General features: G+C 40.4%; 2 protein-coding genes across 3 annotated transcripts; both read right to left on the bottom strand.

Moving 5' to 3' along the window:
* Positions 1-1,868: 1,868 nt before the first annotated feature.
* On the bottom strand, positions 1,869-5,933 carry gdf2 (growth differentiation factor 2). 2 transcript variants are annotated; one of them, XM_073490226.1, is made up of 3 exons: positions 5,820-5,933; positions 5,426-5,747; positions 1,869-4,285 (listed from the first exon to the last, which is right to left on the bottom strand). In XM_073490226.1, the coding sequence occupies exons 1-3, from the start codon at positions 5,916-5,918 to the stop codon at positions 3,369-3,371; spliced, it is 1,338 nt and encodes a 445-aa protein (XP_073346327.1). In that variant the 5' UTR covers positions 5,919-5,933; the 3' UTR covers positions 1,869-3,368. The 2 variants fall into 2 exon arrangements, with proteins under 2 accessions (XP_073346327.1, XP_073346326.1); XM_073490225.1 differs by having other exon boundaries at positions 5,426-5,853.
* A 4,730-nt stretch (positions 5,934-10,663) lies between these two features.
* Positions 10,664-15,467, bottom strand: gdf10b (growth differentiation factor 10b). The gene is made up of 3 exons (XM_073490256.1): positions 15,176-15,467; positions 12,247-13,148; positions 10,664-10,855 (listed from the first exon to the last, which is right to left on the bottom strand). The coding sequence occupies exons 1-3, from the start codon at positions 15,465-15,467 to the stop codon at positions 10,664-10,666; spliced, it is 1,386 nt and encodes a 461-aa protein (XP_073346357.1).
* Positions 15,468-17,467: the final 2,000 nt, after the last annotated feature.

Raw genomic sequence — 17,467 nt, 5'->3', positions numbered from 1 at the left:
ACATATGCAGACAATATTTACGACTTTTCACACCATACAAAATACGTATTACAATGACAAAGAATATCTCAATCCACATGATTCAACATTACACAATGTGAAAGCTGAAAGTGAAATTTAAAGGAGCAGTACAACATTAATCCTTACTTGTCATGGTAATGTAACATTTTGAAAGCAATACGAAAGGTCAGTAGCTACGTAGTTTCAGTATTACACCAAGCACATGAATTTTAGATTAATGTGTCAGAGGGAGGTCATTGTAGTTTATTGCTAATCTCCATTTTGTTGCATTTTGGGTTCACAGTTACAACAGGGTAAACAGGAACTGTGTAATCGAACTTAATAATTGATATTTTGGAATTTATTGTATAGAGTAACACCTCTAAGGGCAATAAATGTTGTTTGGCAATGGAAAACTTTTAAATGGATGATGGGCTATTCATCAAATGCAGGTACCAGTCCGGGAAAAAACACCCACACAGGTGTTATTAGTTATTCTGGTTAATTACCGGTAGACTTTTGACCAGGCTGATGTGGGTGGAGCTATAATTATCTGAAGTTACCGAACTCTGATGACCATGAATTGACAAGAGAGTACAAGTCATGCACAAGCCCCCACAGTCTGTACAGGACACAAGCTTATCTGCACCAATTTTAGCAGAAACATCTGCTTTAAAGTCATTTGACCCGCTATTGTCAGTGCCCAGTCACTGCTTGGGTTCCAATGAGGCACAGTTTTTTTCACTATCATCGGACAAACACTTAGCTAAGTGCAGCCATTCAATAATCCCCACTGCTCCTGGATTTACAAGTGGAAACATGCCAGAGAAGTTTGTGTTTGAAATGTATTGATGATTGAAATCTGTAGAAATGCCTGAGAATAATACACATAAGTTGCTTTCGCCTTTCAGAAGTATGAACATCTTACATATTTTTTCAAAATATTTTAATGTGCGAGTAAAAACAATGATAGTTTTATTGCCTTTGGAACTGTGTCTTGCCAATAAAGCAGCCTTTTAATTGCTAATTTCTTGTACGATAGATACAAATTAATCTCAGGTGTGATTGGTGAATGCATTGCAGTTTACTGTTTTGATGTCCAATTTTGTCATTCTGCAAAAGATAAGAGTCTTCTCAGATGTGATTGTCTCCCCCTAGCTGCATCTTCAAAAATAATGATGGTTGAATTACATTTGGCAGATTCAGTTCCTAGTGTTGTTAGTGTTATATTATTAGTGACATCTTACAAAAAGTGTGATGTGAAAAAGGCCAATTCTAGTGATTGTCAACAAACCACTGCAAAGGGACAGCAAAGTAATCACAGCTGCACTCTCTCTGATATCCAACCCAGTTCTCCATCACATGGACAAATATTGACAGATGACAAAAATATTCACACCCATTGATAAAAGAAAGCAGACATTTGCCTCAGATAAATAAAGTTATATACTATAATGATACAGTCAAAGAGATCACAATTTCACTTAGTATGTAAACTCTTGAAAGACTTTTTTTAAAAACTGAGCTCTGTTTGGTTAGAAATGACATCTCTCTATATATATGTGTGTGTGTATATATATATATATATATATATATATATATATATATATATATGTATATACATAACATGCACAGTTTAGTCAAACAACTTTCTATAGAAGTTATAAAGCTTCAATAATACATTTGTGAAAGGGATTTTAGATGTTTCCCAGACTGCACCTGCACATGAAAGGTAGTGTTTTATTGGTTGGAGTTTTAGCCTCTTGGTATACACTATAATCACCACCAGAATTTTTAAAAAGTAGGAATTTGACAGAAGAAGAACATCAAGTCATGCCGAAAAAATGAGATGAGTAACTACAAATGAATTTCATTTTATAGGAAGATTTTTATTCATTTCAGGGTAGAAAGCCTGAGAAACAAAATGTAGACATCATGAGACATACGGTACCACAAAAACTCTCTAACAATCGAAAGACTGAAGCTGCAGGGTTAAATTTTCCTCATATTCTAGATGACTTTAATTAAGAGAAGATTGCATAGCATAGCATCACAAACTGCTGCACTTGTGGTGGATGCAGCATCAGCAATGTAGCATGCATGTATAAGCTGACCATTCTGTACATGTCTGTATGGCAGTAAATATATATTAATATAAACAAATTACAATTACCATGATAATGTACAGATTTACATTAAAAATAGCATGCTGTTTTTTGTTTTGTTTGACTTTTTCATGAAAATAAAGATGTCATATTAAAGTAGTTAATGTCCAACCAACCTATAGAGTTGATTTTTCTAATATTTACTTTTTACCTTTTATTTTTACTTTACTTTTTACATACTTTTGATATGTTTTACATTATTTCCTACATAAAAATACAGTTTCATAAGTTTTATTTATACACATCAGACCAAGGCAATATAAGGTAAAGCTTTTTTATGTACATATAACCAGTATTAAATACGAAGTGTAAAGATATCTGTGTCCTTTGGTTCTCTGCTTGGTGGCTTTAACATGTTACCATCATACTGCATTCCAGAAATATCATTATTTTTTAACTTCAGACTATTTCAGGAATAGCCTAAACTGTAAATGCCACACAGCATTGTTTCATAGCTTCATTGTAAAATATAAATACAGTGTAGTTAATATTAGCATTGCATGACCTTTAGCATTTTCATAGCCATGCTAGCTCTAGGGACCATGAGGTTGAAAATTAAATCTTCAGCTAATTGATGAATTGCTGTGGTACACGCATTCATGATCCCCAGAGGACGAATTTGATTAACTGTGATCCCCTGGCTTATCATCTAGTGCCATAATCAGGTCAAGACTTCTTTTGGTCCAATACATTGGGTTATAGCTAATTAGCCTACCTGTAAAAGTAATCTGTACATTGTTTTCAATGTTGATTAGCAAATGTTTGCATGCTAACATGCTAAAATAAGATCATGATTGTGGTAAAAAAATTTTACCTGCCAAATATCAGCATGTTAGCAATGCGATTGTGTGCATGTTAACATGCTGATGTTAGCATTTTGCTCAAAACACTGTTGTGCCTTAGCCTTTTAGTCTTGGTATTAAGTAACACTGATGTAACACTTGCTGTTGCATGAGGAGGAATATTTGTAATTATTTACCCACTACCTACATATTTATTAAAGAAAATAGTTAAGCATTAGCTTCCCAGGTAGCTCGTTCTTTTAAATATGTAGTAAGAGGCATCCATGTTTCTTCTTCGATTTGGGCTACTTTCCCTACTTTCTACCGGACTAAAGGATGAACATTGGACTGACTTGAAATGCAGCGTTAGAACCATCACAATCGCCTGTGCTGCCAGCAGAGCAAGAACGATTCACTCTGACTACCTGCAGCCACACTCTGCCACCTTCATCTCCTCATAAAGGTATCTGATAGTGAGCCGTCCGTTCTCCTGATACATGACTGTGATCGGGTCCAGTTTGATGGGAACGCAGCACGCCATGTTGGCCTTACTAGGGTCCCTGATGTTCATCAGCGTCTGGATGAGGGCGTGCTTTGATGGGGTCATTTCATCCGTCAGTGGGTGGTAACAGAGGCCTCGACATTCGAAGGCGTCATATTCTGGAGGCGCCACGATCCAGCTGTCCCAGCCGATGTCTTTAAAGCTGACTTTGAGAGAGGCCCGCTGGCAGTATTCCCTCTCTGCCTTTCTTTTCCTTCTCCGTGGATGCTGAGCCTCCAGGATCTGGTTTGGAAGCTGATCTCCTCTGTTCCAGTCGGCGCCCGAGTGTAAGATGGTTTCTTCTTCATGGAGGATCATCTCTCTTAATTCCTTCTTCGTCTCCCTCCTCCTGCTACCCAGGTCATCTGAGAAGACTATTAAAGCCGCTGAAGTGTTATCTCCAACAGACACGCTCATATTAAAACAGCCTCCTTCTTCTCCGCTGTAAGAAGCCCCACAGTCCTTCCGATCCACCACCACATCAAAAACTGTTGCGCCACGGCCCGACCTGACCCAGCTCTGAATAGCTGTGGTCACATCCAACGTCTCCCACATGCTGCAAGAGCCTGAAACCTCTTTGCCAACCAGTAGTTGGGATGTTGATGTCAAATCGTCGTATTCCACTTCATAGACTTTGACGGTGGCCTTGAAGTCGTGAGAGGTGACCCCTGACCTTGGATGTGGGAGGAAGAAGAGCTGTAAATCAGCAGTCGTGATCTTTTCATGGCTGGGGATGCTGATGTTGAACTGGAGCCGGTGCTTTGACTTTGTGCCATTCGTGACAGAGAGAGTGATGTCTGTTGGAGAGATACAAAGAGGTCAGAGTTTTCATTTGAAACAGAAGCTGAGATTTGAACTGTTCGACGTGGGGTCAAACTGAGATTTAACTCCCCTGAGACATCAGTATATGCGTCCTTGCTGTTTCTTTTGACTTGCACTAATTTGATCAGAAATGTAACGATCAAAAAAAGGGATTTAGTGCGAAAATTACCAAGCTAGGCTAACTAGCTTTCTCTTTTTGCAGCTAGTTAGCCTAGCTTGCTAGCTTCTACTTTCCGGGTGAGACACAAGCTTAATCGCACAATGGGTCTTCCCAAATTGTTGGATGTTGTAAAGGTAGAAAGTTTTATTGCTAACAGTCGATAACCAACATATGTGGCCGTATTGAAAAAAGGGGAAAAGGAAAATTTCTTTGATGGATGTAAAAATGCATCAATGTAGCCTCCGTGTCACTGGCCCTCAAAATGCTCTCCCAGAGGCTTGAAGCTTAGACGATACTAATTTTGGAAAAGTATGTGCAATAGCTGCAGTAGGTTATAGTTTAAGTCTATATTTTTTTAGTGTATAGAATTCAAATTCTAGTTCAACTTTAACAACCTCGGGGTGAATCACTATTGAATATGTTTCTGTGTGGGCCATCTCTAGGAGTTAGGAGTGTTTGGTTATCATGGGACAATAAATTAATGTATCGCAACCATCCATTGACAGAAATGCTCTTGGATGCTTTAGAGCAGTGGTTCCCAACCTAGGAGGGCAAGAAAGGGACCTGAAATTGTGCTACACGATATTATAGGTTATTTTTTAAACTTTCCTACATTTGAAGATTTCTAAATAAAATAAAGAAAAAGATCCTTTTGATCACATTAACGAGGGGTTGCGAGTAGACATTGATTCCTTTTAAAGGGGTCACAGGCCAAAACTGGATGGGAACCACTGATTCAGAGCTTTTTGTAAAAGTAAAATTTACACACAAAAAATCCCAAACTGAACAATTTACCAAGATAGCCTTAACTTATTTCCAAATATTTGTATCAGGTCTGCAGAAAAAAGCCCTCAGGTAAAGAGTTATCTTTATCAACAAGTAGTGTCTCCCTCCCATAAGCTTGACAGATCATTATTGCACATCATACTTTCAAGGTTACACCCTGTTCACATACCTTGGACAGTGAAGCTTCGTATGACATCCGACTGAGGCATCGTCGAGCTGTCCGAGGCGTACTTGTCATAAAGCTCCATCATAAACGGAGGAGGGTAGATCTTGCCATGCTCCTGAGGAACATCTGACAGGTTGAGTTGCCTCAGAAAGCCCTCCTTCATGGTTCCCAGGAGGTTCTCCATCTTGGCGTCGGTGTCTTCCTCCTCCAGGAGATCGTCCTCTGACAGCTGAGTATAGATTTCCCGAGGGTCCTCACTCTGGATGTCGTTACTGAGAGGTTTACAGGTGCAGGAGCCGATAGAAACCACCAGACTCAAACAGACCTGGAACAGGAATGATCTGGAGATCCGCATTCTGAAATGAGATTCCTCCTAAGCCACTGAGCTGGCATAAACTTTACCTTCTTCCCGGGCCTGAGAATAGACTTTGCGATGGCAAGGTTTGAAAATGGAGCTCCCCAGTGTGAGGGCCACAGTCCTGATGTCCGCTCCCATGCTCCCAGAGTAAACAGGGGGACTTGTGTCAACCAAAATAGTAGCTTGGCCATGCTTATCACTGCCATTGATGCCTTCTTTTAAGCTTTGTTATCATTAGAGGGCTGGCTGCTAATGAAGACACTGTAAACACTTGACTGCGATAATGAGGGAGGCACTGGAAACTGTGAGGTTACTGAAAAGCAGACATTTCCATCAAATGCCGTTCCCCAGCTTGAGGGTGAAACTGTTGAGTTCAGTGGAAACAAAACACTTAAAAGGAACAAAACAGCACATTGCATTCTTCACCGCCATCATTGCAACATATTTATTACACATTAGTGTTTCCAGCCATTTTACACTCGCAGATCACGTCATGTTCAAGATACCAAAGTGTGATCAAAACCTATGACTTTGATCCCTTTAACAGCAGTGATCAAGAAGATAATATTCTACGTAGATTTATGTGTTGTGCCAAGTGGAGCCAATCAAATTTATTGAACTTAGGCAATGCTGTTGACCACCGCTTAAACTGAAAGGGTCGAAGGACAGAGGGTAACCTATTTGTCTCTCTCTATTCACTTCCATACATATCTTTCCCAAATAAGATCACATGAGGTCCACCGGAGGGGGTGTGACATCGGCTTTCTATGTAAGCTACAGGTGATTTCAGACATCAAGTGGTCACTGCCATCAAGCAGTTCTGTTCTGTATTTTGAATTGTTGCCAGCAGCTACAAAGAGTTGGCTGTCGCCTAAAATGGAAGGAAATGTTTTACAGTATAGCAACATTACAATTTATATAAAAAGCTTTGCTGACTAGTTTATTATTCCAGATGGATAATGAGACTTTGAAGCTGATGTTGCTCCAGGGATGTCTCCCTTCATTGTTCTCTGATGGTGAGGAGGTATTTAATTTAGTGAACTCATGAGAGCAGCAGCAGTCCTCTCTCTACTTTTCAGTTACTATTCAAAACTATTCATGATTAGGTATTTCATGATATGGGGAATTTGCTCTGCCTTAACTCTGTTATGACTCACTGTATGTTCTGTCTAACTGCGTGTTCCAACTTACAGTATAGATTTGTCACAATTAAAATGAAAAAGATATACTTGTGGTCAGGAAACACGTAAAAGTTTTGTCTTTTTTCCTCACAGCACTTCTCAGAGACCACCCCGTCGGTCAAGCAGTATGAGTCGTACTCTCAGATTTCTCCTTGGACTTTCCGAAAGAAGATTTGGGTGTCTATGACTAACTACCTAATCTTTCTTCCAAGCAAACAAGAAAGATAGAATACGTCACTCCCTTTGCAATTCACTTACAGATTCACTTAAGATGAACAAGCAGACACAGAGTGTTCGGAACAACACGTGGGAAAACGCTCATGGACTGAATCTATAAAATCTGATAGGCATGAGAGCTCATTTCACACCACTGGCAAATGGAACAAAGGACATGATGGTGGTGGTCTCCACCATAACATCCAGCATGCCCTGGATGGATGATGAGATCTGTCCCTTGTTCCTGTGGGGGGTCTGAGCCCGAACCACAAGCCAATGAGTCTGGGGACGTTGGCCCGAGTCCGGCCTATCTTGGAATTTCACCCATGCAGTCACTCAGTACTTGGTTCATGCTGGGTTTCATAAAAATGCTTTCATTGCGGCCCTTTTAAGCGTTCCTTTCTATAGAGTCAATCAGTGATGAAAGGCGACGACAAAATCTACTGGCATGGATACAGCAAATAATGTAAGCATGCAGGAGGGAAACAAACACAGCAGGGTGAAGTGGACTGACAAAGATCTGTGGTCGTATCACTGTAGGCCAAATTACTGGGTCGGAAAATATGCAGGAAAAAACGATGAAATTAAATGAGAGTTTGGCCAATAACCCATGGTTTTTGGTGGCTGATATGTCAATATTATACTAGGACAGGTAATGACCTTTGTTTGATTCCAATATTTAACACAACATTTTTCTTTTTTCAAGTCAGGAAATGCAGATGTATCCAAGTGCTCCCTCAAGTGATATTCATATCAGGGTTCACAAGGCTTTAAAACTACATTTAGACCATCAAGAATCTGTATTTTTTTGCAATTTGGCACCCAACAGTTACGGATTGCAATTTATTCATACACCAATGTCATAAATACGAATACCTTACCTGTACACATTCATTAGTTATTACAAAACGACTTTCGCCAAAAATGTAAATCACACTACTTACCAATCTAATTCTGTGAAAGCCAAATGATGGGAAACTATGGTGCTTTTTCTACGTATATATGTAGGAAATCTTACAAATTATAATCATTCTGTTTGATCAGCAGCTGAAATGATGATGGATAGCGGAATTTTGGAAGCACATCAGTGATATTTTAAGGTAGAATAATTTGATAACCTGTTCGCTAACGTTAGCATTCAACCTCTTCCTCGCTAACATTACCCTTTGATTATCCAGTGCTTTAGTTCCAGGTTTAAATAAATGTGTCCAAGACGGTTGTTGATGATAATTTTAGAAATAATATGCTGCTCTCCTGTCGTATTGTGTAACACCATCAAGAGGTTATGTCAGCTAGGAAGTGGTTGGATGCTAACGCTAGCTGTTTGAAGCTAATTGGTCATCAAAAATGTTGTTTTACCTTGACATATGGCCCGATGCCACAATAAAATGATAATTACTATCCTTTAATGGTGCTGATCAATGACAACATGGTGAATTAAACAATTTGTCACATTGCCTATGTTTATTTGAGCTTCCTACCCTGAGCGTGATGTCAGAGGGAAATGGCCGCCATGTGAAAATGGTCAATTAGCAGTGTAAGGGAACATATCTCAATAAAGAAAAAAAATACAAACAAAGCTCATGTGTTTATTGGCTTCAAATAGGAATAAAAATGAGGAGTAGCTTGTAGGTTAACTAGTGAACGTAATGTGACTTATTCCAGTTGACCAAGAGGTTTGATCAGGCATCTCAACAGCGTTTATTTGTCGAAAACCCAAAGAATATTTATGGAAAGTGATCTAAAGTGGGTTTGAGTTTTTTGCTGTAAAGAAATGCCTGTTGATGAGATTAGTCAGAGGCAACCAAAACCAAAACAACGTGCTGAACGGTGCTAAAAACACTTCATAGTAATTGATTTATCTTTTCCCAGAGTCATCTGATCCATTTGTTGATAATACTGATTAGCGCGGCTTTCAGGTGGACTCAGAAACATTACATTACTGCCTTCATGTGAAGAAATGAAGTTTAATATAATCAAATTTCACTACAGGTTTTCCAGACTTCTTAATTGTAGCTTTGACAGACGAGGGACCATTATCATACTCTACACATTTGACTGGCCAGTACCTGTTATTTTCAAGATTAGTATTATACATAAATAAACAGAGATATCAGCTTAAATTTAAATAAAATATATATGAAATCTAATCTAACAGGTTCTATTTAATGTATATGTATGGGCAGGTATATGTCTAGGCATATGCTTTATATACTGTCTATAAAACCTAAGAAAGTAAGCAATTATCTCTGACCGTATGTACAATTCAGTTTATTTCCTTACCAGGCATACATTATGTTCATGATATGTTAAACCACACATCACACAACTATTCAAATACACTTTTAGCCATACAGTTACAAGGTTGGATACATTTATCCCTTATTAATTACTATGGAAATCCACTATTATTACAAACTGTACATGTCACCTTTGATAAGCAGTATTCATGTAAGAAAGGGAAACATTGAATGGCCACAGGAAGAACTACAACTGTCTCCTTCAAAATGTTTATAGTCCCTTAAACTTTCCCAGAATGCACAGCAGGTGGCAGCAACGCACCGTTTTTCCCTCCGTGCTGTAACATGCAGCAGACACAAGCGACTCAATGCTTGTAGGACATTAAATCTTATTATATACAAGATATAAACAAATGACTATTGAAATGTAGTTCAAAGACAAAATGACCTCTCATGCATGATTAACATTTCTTGCTAATATACGGGAGGTATTCAATGACAACGTTTGACACTCTGTGAGACACATCACTTGAGAATAAGTACCATTTAGTTGGCATTAGTAACTACAGTATTTACACGACAAGGACTGATTAATTTTGCAGGATGTGTCCCTTCGACCCTCCTGAGTCTGTGAGTCAGTGTGCAGTTTGTCCAATATTCTGTTGAATCCTTGAGACAGGGACGGGCAACAGAAGATACTGATGCCAGATCAGCTATCAGAAACTGTTGAAATTGAGCCTGGTCATGTTATTACCAAATCCAAAACCAGGTCTGAGTCCAGGACAAGTCAAGTCTTCTTGTCTAATATTAATACAGGCAAAAAAAATCACTTTATAAAAGTGGAAATGTGCTGAAAAAGAAGAGAAGGGTCAACAGAGATGAAGATCCACCGGTAGGATTTTTGTACTTTTACTTCAACGTCCAGTAATACATAGAAAATTTAGGACCATGACTCAAAACTGCTTTTAGATACATGCAGTGTGGAGGAAAACACATTTATTAAAATTGTTAGATAAACAGGAAAAAAATGGAGTCACATCCGATGGACCAAGACCAGTCCAAGACTCAGAAGAGAGTTCTCAATCGAGACTCCAGACCTAGAGTTGTATCAGTTTATCCTCAGCTGTCCTCATCATTACTGTCCTCCCCGATGTGGAAATGCCCTCCTTATATCTGCCGAGTCTACATCTACGTCCTCCTCGTAATCTTTTATCTCTACTGATCGCCTGTCCCGGTGGCTCCGGCCCTATCGACAGGCGCAGGTATCCACAGACATGCCGGGGTAAACCTTCAGCACCATATTCCTAGTTGGGTCGAGGAAGAGAACGCTGAGGGGACTCATCTTCTCCGGGACGCAGCACGGCTCAGGGACACCCGGGACGATCCCCACAGCTCTGACGATGCTCTGGATGGTGGCGTGATTGGAAGGACGCACCACCTAAGGGAAGGAGTGACAGTGAAAGGGATTAATGTTAATACATCTCAGTGTACAAAACAAAAGATGCCAAAGAAAGTCTGCCCGACAGAATTAATTTAGGATATTGTTAAACTGAATATCCTGCTTTCATTAGATATTTTTGTAACCATATTTGAGGGATCACTGCCAAAAGTGTGTGTGTTTATATATATATATACCGGCATTGACCCCATAAATCAAGTATTGGTCTGGCTCTAAAGCTGCCCAGTTGCCAAGATAAAATGCTAGCAGAAAATGTTTCTGAAAACCACTAATACATCCAAATGTACGTGTCATAGGCTTTGTATCATATTGACATTTGCACCAAACTTGTCATATCATGTCCATATTACCCGAGGCTGGGAAGCCAGCGACCACAGTTCGAGTCTGTGTGGTTTGGCATTTGTAAGCGTGACACTAACCCTGTCCTAACCAAGTGGTTTTTGTGCCTAAACCTTACCAGAGTATAAGCACAGCATTGTGACGAGAGCGAAGCAGAAAATTTAATGTGAAAAAATTTAAAGTTGCAACACAAAGAAGTGTAAACTTTTAACCTGTCTGTTGTTTGGGTCGGGTTGTGCAATGCCAACTGATGCTTTAAAAGATTTATATTTTCCTCAGAGCCAGACCTATACATATTGGTTGGCCGATATTATTGGCTGATATTGGCCTGTCACAGATATATTTGCATATTGTTGTCTAATATGCAAAGTTTTTATTTCATACTTAACATAATGCATTAAAAGATGCTTTGGGTAATTTTATAATTAATAAACTCCAATAAAGTTCACTGTTTTAGTGCACTGACATTTTAGATAATAAAGTTTATTGTAAAACTGTTAAGTACCCTGTCTCAGTAACATATCTTTACCACAAGCGTGATTTGAGGGATAATTACAAAAAAATGTCGACTGATGTTTAGATATTGGAATTTCTTACTCTCTAATATCAGTATCAGCCCTAAAAATCCAATAGTGGTCAGGCTCCACTTCACATGAAGTGAAAAAGTCACCAAGAAGTGTAAAAGAATGTATGAATTAAATATATTTTGTTGTGTACTAAGTTTTCATTATATTTGCCTTTTCCTTTTCATGTGCACTCATCCATGCTCTAGTTTTCAGTCTGTGTAGTAATGAATTATAATCAAATCTGTCACATACAGCACTCATCTTTAAAGTCTTTACTTGTCTCAGTTCACAATTCAGTCTAAAAGAAAAGACTCCATTTAAAAATACAATAAAATATACTACAAAATCATTACATATTACAAGACATGCAACTGTATCTTCAGCAGTTTCAGTTATATAACCCTGACAGACACATCAGTGGTGCATGAGCAGGGTCTGTGTTGTCTGCATTATTCTCTGACTCACTTTAGGAATAGGGAATCCACAGGTCCCGGCGCAGTAGTAGGCATCAAAAGACTTTGGTGCCAAAACCCACTCGCTCCAGCCGATGTCAGCGAAGTCCACCCTGAGGTAGCGCCTGGAGCACACCCTGGGCTCGCTCCACTGTCTCCTCCTGGCCTTTTTCATTGTCCTCTCGTCGAAGCTCAGCACCTGGGGCTTGCTCAGGCCCTCGTGGTTCTCCTGACCCTGCTTCCTCCCCGGTTTCACTGCCGCTTTGGCTTTGGCTGGGAAATACGTGTTCTGCCACAGTTCGTGGTTCTTCAAGGTGTTGTACTGGACCTCCGGGATGTCGTTGGTTTGGATCTGGAGATGAAGCTCCCTCCGGATCCTTGAGGCTGAGGGGGATGCATCCTCCGCCACAGGGAAGGAACCGTACCGCTGGAGCGACATGGCCACGCTGTTCGGCTCATCTATAGCTCGATCGTCAGCGTATAACAAGATGTACGGCAGGTTGGCGGGAGAGAGGCGCTCTTGGCCGTGAGGACTCCTCTGCTGCACCCGACTGGTCCCGAACCCCATATCAAACTCCACGGTGACCACGAGCTCTTTAACATCCCTGGCGTGTTTCATCACCGCCGTTACATCCCTCGTTTGCCAAGAGCCTTTCTTGAAAGGAGCCAGAGTTATGTTTCCCAGCGGTGCTGCAAAAGCTGAGTTTGGGGACGATCCATGGAAGAGGAGCTGCGGGGAGGTCGGATAGGGATGCTGGAGGCCGCCGGATGGGTGGCGAGGCCTTCGGAAACGCCACGATCGCTGGTTGTGGCGAGGGCGCTTGTAGAGGTAATGAAAAGAGGCGGAGAGGATGAGTTCTGAATCTTGGATGGACGACAGGTTGAACTGGAACACGTCTTTGCCGTGGACGACTCCTGGGGAAAAGACATTAGAAGGAGAATGAGTCGATCGAGTAGAAAACAAAGTTCGTCATGTTAAAGAACTGAGAAAAACAGCCTGTTTTCATCCTGTCTTTATGCTTTTTCTATCTGATCTACTGGCTTTAAAAAGGACTCAAAAAAGTGATGTGCTTGTTGGTTCAAACACAGATGTTTTGTCTCCATCATCTCACTCTGGCATGTCTGACAGACACAAATAAGACCCTCCAATAAATCTTCCACAAAATGTTGCTCAACACATCTGACCAACATGAGCAGCAACGTGGAAAATATTAAGCTCAAGTGCCTTTCCCTCACGCACGACCAAAAGCCTCATCCTGAGATCGCTGTGCTCTTCAAGTTCAACCTCGTCTCGCACACTTCCACCACAGCCTGAAAGACAAACATTGGGTCGGTCCAGTAGGTCCGTCGCAGCCATATGGAAATGCTTATAGGAGAAAGAGCTCCTCTGAGGCTTTTCTGCTGTGCAGCCGGTGTCTGAGTGTGATAATAAGCTCTTGTCTAACACCTAGGCTGTTGCAGCTACCGGATAACTAACAGGGCTCGAGACTTAGAGTCCCCCAGATCACTGAATCACAACACTGACAGAGTAGAGAGGGGAAGATGTTTGGCACAAAGGAGCCCGAGAGCAGCTGTGTGATTGACAAAACACCTGTGTTTAACATCTTCAGGACGTCACATGGATGAAATAATTAAGATGAGGCATTTTTTGCCATTATTTGTGCACAAGATAGGATTTTTTTTTTTAAGTTTAATGTGAACTTTCTGCTTTTTCATGTATGTAAAAGGTCCATCTGTGATGAAACGTGCAACAACAATAAGTAGAAGTGAGAAAACAAAAGTGAGGGAACACATTAAAAGGCATAAATCTTGAGTTTCATTCAACGGTAATTAACATTAAAAACTGTTTTAAAGGTGAACTATGTAGTTTTGTGGAAGAAATTTTAATCACAGAGAAAGATCTGCATTGATTGTTTGTTGTTATGCCTAAACAAACTACACTAACTGACTGACTTACCTTAAAGGGGCACTATGTGGTTTTGCAGAAGAAAATTCAAAGTCAGAATTTTAATATTTACAATATTATTGAGGTAATAATACAAACTAAAATAAACAAGCTGTTCTCAGAGGAAAATAAGGTCCCCAGAACACTGTTTGAAGCTAGAAAGGTGGCAGGGTCCACCACATATAAACAAAGCAAAACAGCATGAAATTGTGTTGTCCTTTAAGGTCAGTTTGTTTATTCAGTTTATTCAGTCATGAAAACAAAGAGTGTTTTTTTAGGCATAATAAATCAGTTTGTGAAGATCTTTAGCTTCTAATTTAAATTTCTCCTCCCCCAAAAAACTACATAGTGCTCCTTTAAAGGACAACACAGTTTGATACTGTTTTACTTTGTTTATATGTGGTGGACCCTGCCACCTTTCTAGCTTCAAACAGTGTTCTGGGGACCTTATTTTCCTCTGAGAACAGCTTGTTTATTCAGTTAAGGAAAAGAGAAATATTTGTATTTGAATGTTTGTATTATTACCTCATTAATTTTGTAAATATTAAAATTCTGAGTTTGAACTTCTCCTCCAAAACTACATAGTTCCCCTTTAAGTTATAGGACAATACATTGTTAGAGTAGAAGAACAGGTTATTACAATGGTTCATTTTTACTCTTTTCATTTTTGGAAAGAAACATTTCGTCTGTTTTCTAGAAGCTGTGATGTTTCAGAATGAGCACCAACTGAGTATTAGGTTCATTATTATGACTTTAGTGGCACAAAAAACAGCTTCAAAAGTACAAATGAACCAAATTAAAAGGATAGAAAATGTAATTTAATTAATAATTTTAAACAAAATGCTCAGTCAATATTGATTTGTTTATTTATTACCAATAACTTGAAGAAACCTGTAGGATCTTTAAACAAACAGAGAGTCATTTACACACAATAATTTATGTATATTGACACAAAATGAAAATTAGACTTCCAGCAGTAAAAGTATTATAAACTCACTCGGGACAGCTTTAAAGCTCCTCACGGTGTTTCCGTCCCTCTGGCTCTGCAGTGGCTCTTTACTGTACTTCTCATACACTTTAAACATGTTGATGGAGACCATGTCCCGGTTGGCGCTTCCGTGCGCAAAGACGCGCTCCTCCACAGCCGGTGGCACATCGGCACCTTGACGCGCGGCTTCACCGAGATCCTCAGACACCAGTTTACCCCAGCTCGACTCCAGAATCAGTAATAAGTGCAGAGTGTGAAAAAGCCGGCTCGCCATGGTTGAACTTCTAGGAAATGATTCCATTAAAAAGAGAAAGTTTCCTAAAACAAAAAGACTCAAAGACGCGCTGCCTTTCTGTTCCCCGCTGGTTGATGCCCACCCAGACTTCAAGCCGGTATCCAGGTAATCCGTGTCAGACCCGCACTCCACGGTTCACGGTCTACAGCTGTTTCTGCAATGGGAGGAGAGATGGGGGAGGACGCATGCATGAAGCCCTGCTGCTGGATGACAGATGGTGACGCCTCGGAGCGCACAGCCAACGAGAGACACGCAGCTTTGTGAAGGTGAACCGCTGACGAGTTTTGATCAACAGCAAAGTTAAGAACAGAGCAGAAGAGCTTCACGTTAGAAGATGAAATCTGTGCTGTAAATACTCCATCACTGACAGGAAGAGAGAGGGAGACATGTGAGGGGATCAGGTATAGTGTGGCTAATCAAAGAAATTCAAAGGTCCTCTGAGGTTTTAAGCTTTTCAAGCTGCAAAGTTTAAAGGAAAAGTTCACCCAAAAATGAAAATTCAGTCATTATCTACTCACTTCCTCCATGCTGATGGAAAGTCGAGTGGAGTTTCGTAATCCACAAAACATTTCTGGAGCTACACACCAAAACAGAGCTGCAGCATTCTCCTAAACAACAGAAGTAGACGGGGACTTGTTTTAAAATGTAAAAGAATCCACAGAACATGAAGATTAAATGGCTCCATACAGCTCGTCCCGCATTATCCAAATTTCTGTAAAACCTTGAGATCTCAAATTGATTTAAAATGACGTAATTTACATCGTGCACTCACTTCAGATGGGGTGTGCACTAACGATTTTGGCTTAGCAGCTAACGTGAAGATTTCAGCTTAAACTAGTGTGTAAATAACTTCTATGTCCACAACTTGGGCTCTCGGGGCTTCCAGAGACTTGGATTACCCCAGATGAGCTGTATGGATGTTTTTTATGTTTAAATGAACTAATAAAAATCACTAGCAACACTGACACGTGGCACCAGGTAGTAGCAGAGTAAAATTGAACCATGCCAAATTTGCATTGCTTGCAGCTTTTTGTTGTAGTGACAACTCCCAGGGTTAGTTGGTGAACATAGCCGGTGGGCTGATAACATCTGTTCCATAAAATATCTGTCTTGAATAAAAGTTCTTGACGCAACACAGCGTGAGCTATGATAGCTTCAGCACTCTGTCAAGAAGTTCACCAAAGCTGAACCTGACGTAAAAAAATATAGCTTTGTTTAATTTACCTCGCCACCTCTATGAGCGAATCCACTAATTGCGACGATTCCATTGATATTAATGGATTTTTTGTTGTTGATAAAACACATGCTATAACTGTTTCACCTTAAGCACGGAAACATGTTCGTGGCTGCTGCCGGTGAGCTGCACAGATGTGCAATACATCCACGGTCAGTTATGTTAGCTGTCGGTGTCTGTGCCGGTCCTCTCACAGATACATCATGAAATACTGACCTGAGTGGGCCCTGGCCATACCGTACATCAGTTCCATCATTTGCTGCAATAAAACTCCATTCTGATGGCTGTGCTTCAGTGGAAAAAAATTCCAGTATACTTTTCTGCACCTTTGAATAGCTTCAACAAAATCAAACCAATCAGCATGGCAAGATACTACCAGCGTTAAGCTCAAAAGAAGCCAATGGCTAAAACCACAAAACAGTGTCCAGAGTCTTAACTGAAGATGGTTATCTCAGCCTCAGGAGAGCCGATAGCAGCAGAGGAGGAACCGCCTTACTTATTTTCAGGGTCTCCTCTGCTCTCTCTGTTTCTGATGCGGCACAATAGTTTCCCTGTGAGAGATGGCAGCACGCTAGAGGCACCACGGGTCAGACAGCTATTAAAATACCTCCTACTGGTCCTGAGGGGGATCACAACGGGCTCTTTGACACCGCCGTGTCTTACATGAGAGATAAAGGACTCTGCTGGGACTGGGATCCCCTTCAGTAAAACACTGGTGTGTTTAAAGGTCGCGCTGCTTCAATGAAGGAGCCAGATAGCATCTGTCTCCACC

Source organism: Pagrus major, chromosome 20, assembly GCF_040436345.1.
Source record: "Pagrus major chromosome 20, Pma_NU_1.0".
In the NCBI taxonomy this organism is placed as follows: domain Eukaryota; kingdom Metazoa; phylum Chordata; class Actinopteri; order Spariformes; family Sparidae; genus Pagrus; species Pagrus major.
This window is presented reverse-complemented; position numbering and strand designations above follow the sequence as displayed.

Coding starts and splice junctions, on each gene's coding strand:
- gdf2 (XM_073490226.1), bottom strand. CDS start 5,918: ATGGGAGCGGACATCAGGACTGTGGCCCTCACACTGGGGAGCTCCATT. Junction 5,748..5,819: donor AGGCCCGGGAAGAAGGTAAA/GTTTATGCCAGC, acceptor TTCCTGTTCCAG/GTCTGTTTGAGTCTGGTGGT. Junction 4,286..5,425: donor ACGAAGCTTCACTGTCCAAG/GTATGTGAACAG, acceptor TCTCTCCAACAG/ACATCACTCTCTCTGTCACG.
- gdf10b (XM_073490256.1), bottom strand. CDS start 15,467: ATGGAATCATTTCCTAGAAGTTCAACCATGGCGAGCCGGCTTTTTCAC. Junction 13,149..15,175: donor GAGCTTTAAAGCTGTCCCGA/GTGAGTTTATAA, acceptor TCTTTTCCCCAG/GAGTCGTCCACGGCAAAGAC. Junction 10,856..12,246: donor GTGGATTCCCTATTCCTAAA/GTGAGTCAGAGA, acceptor TCCTTCCCTTAG/GTGGTGCGTCCTTCCAATCA.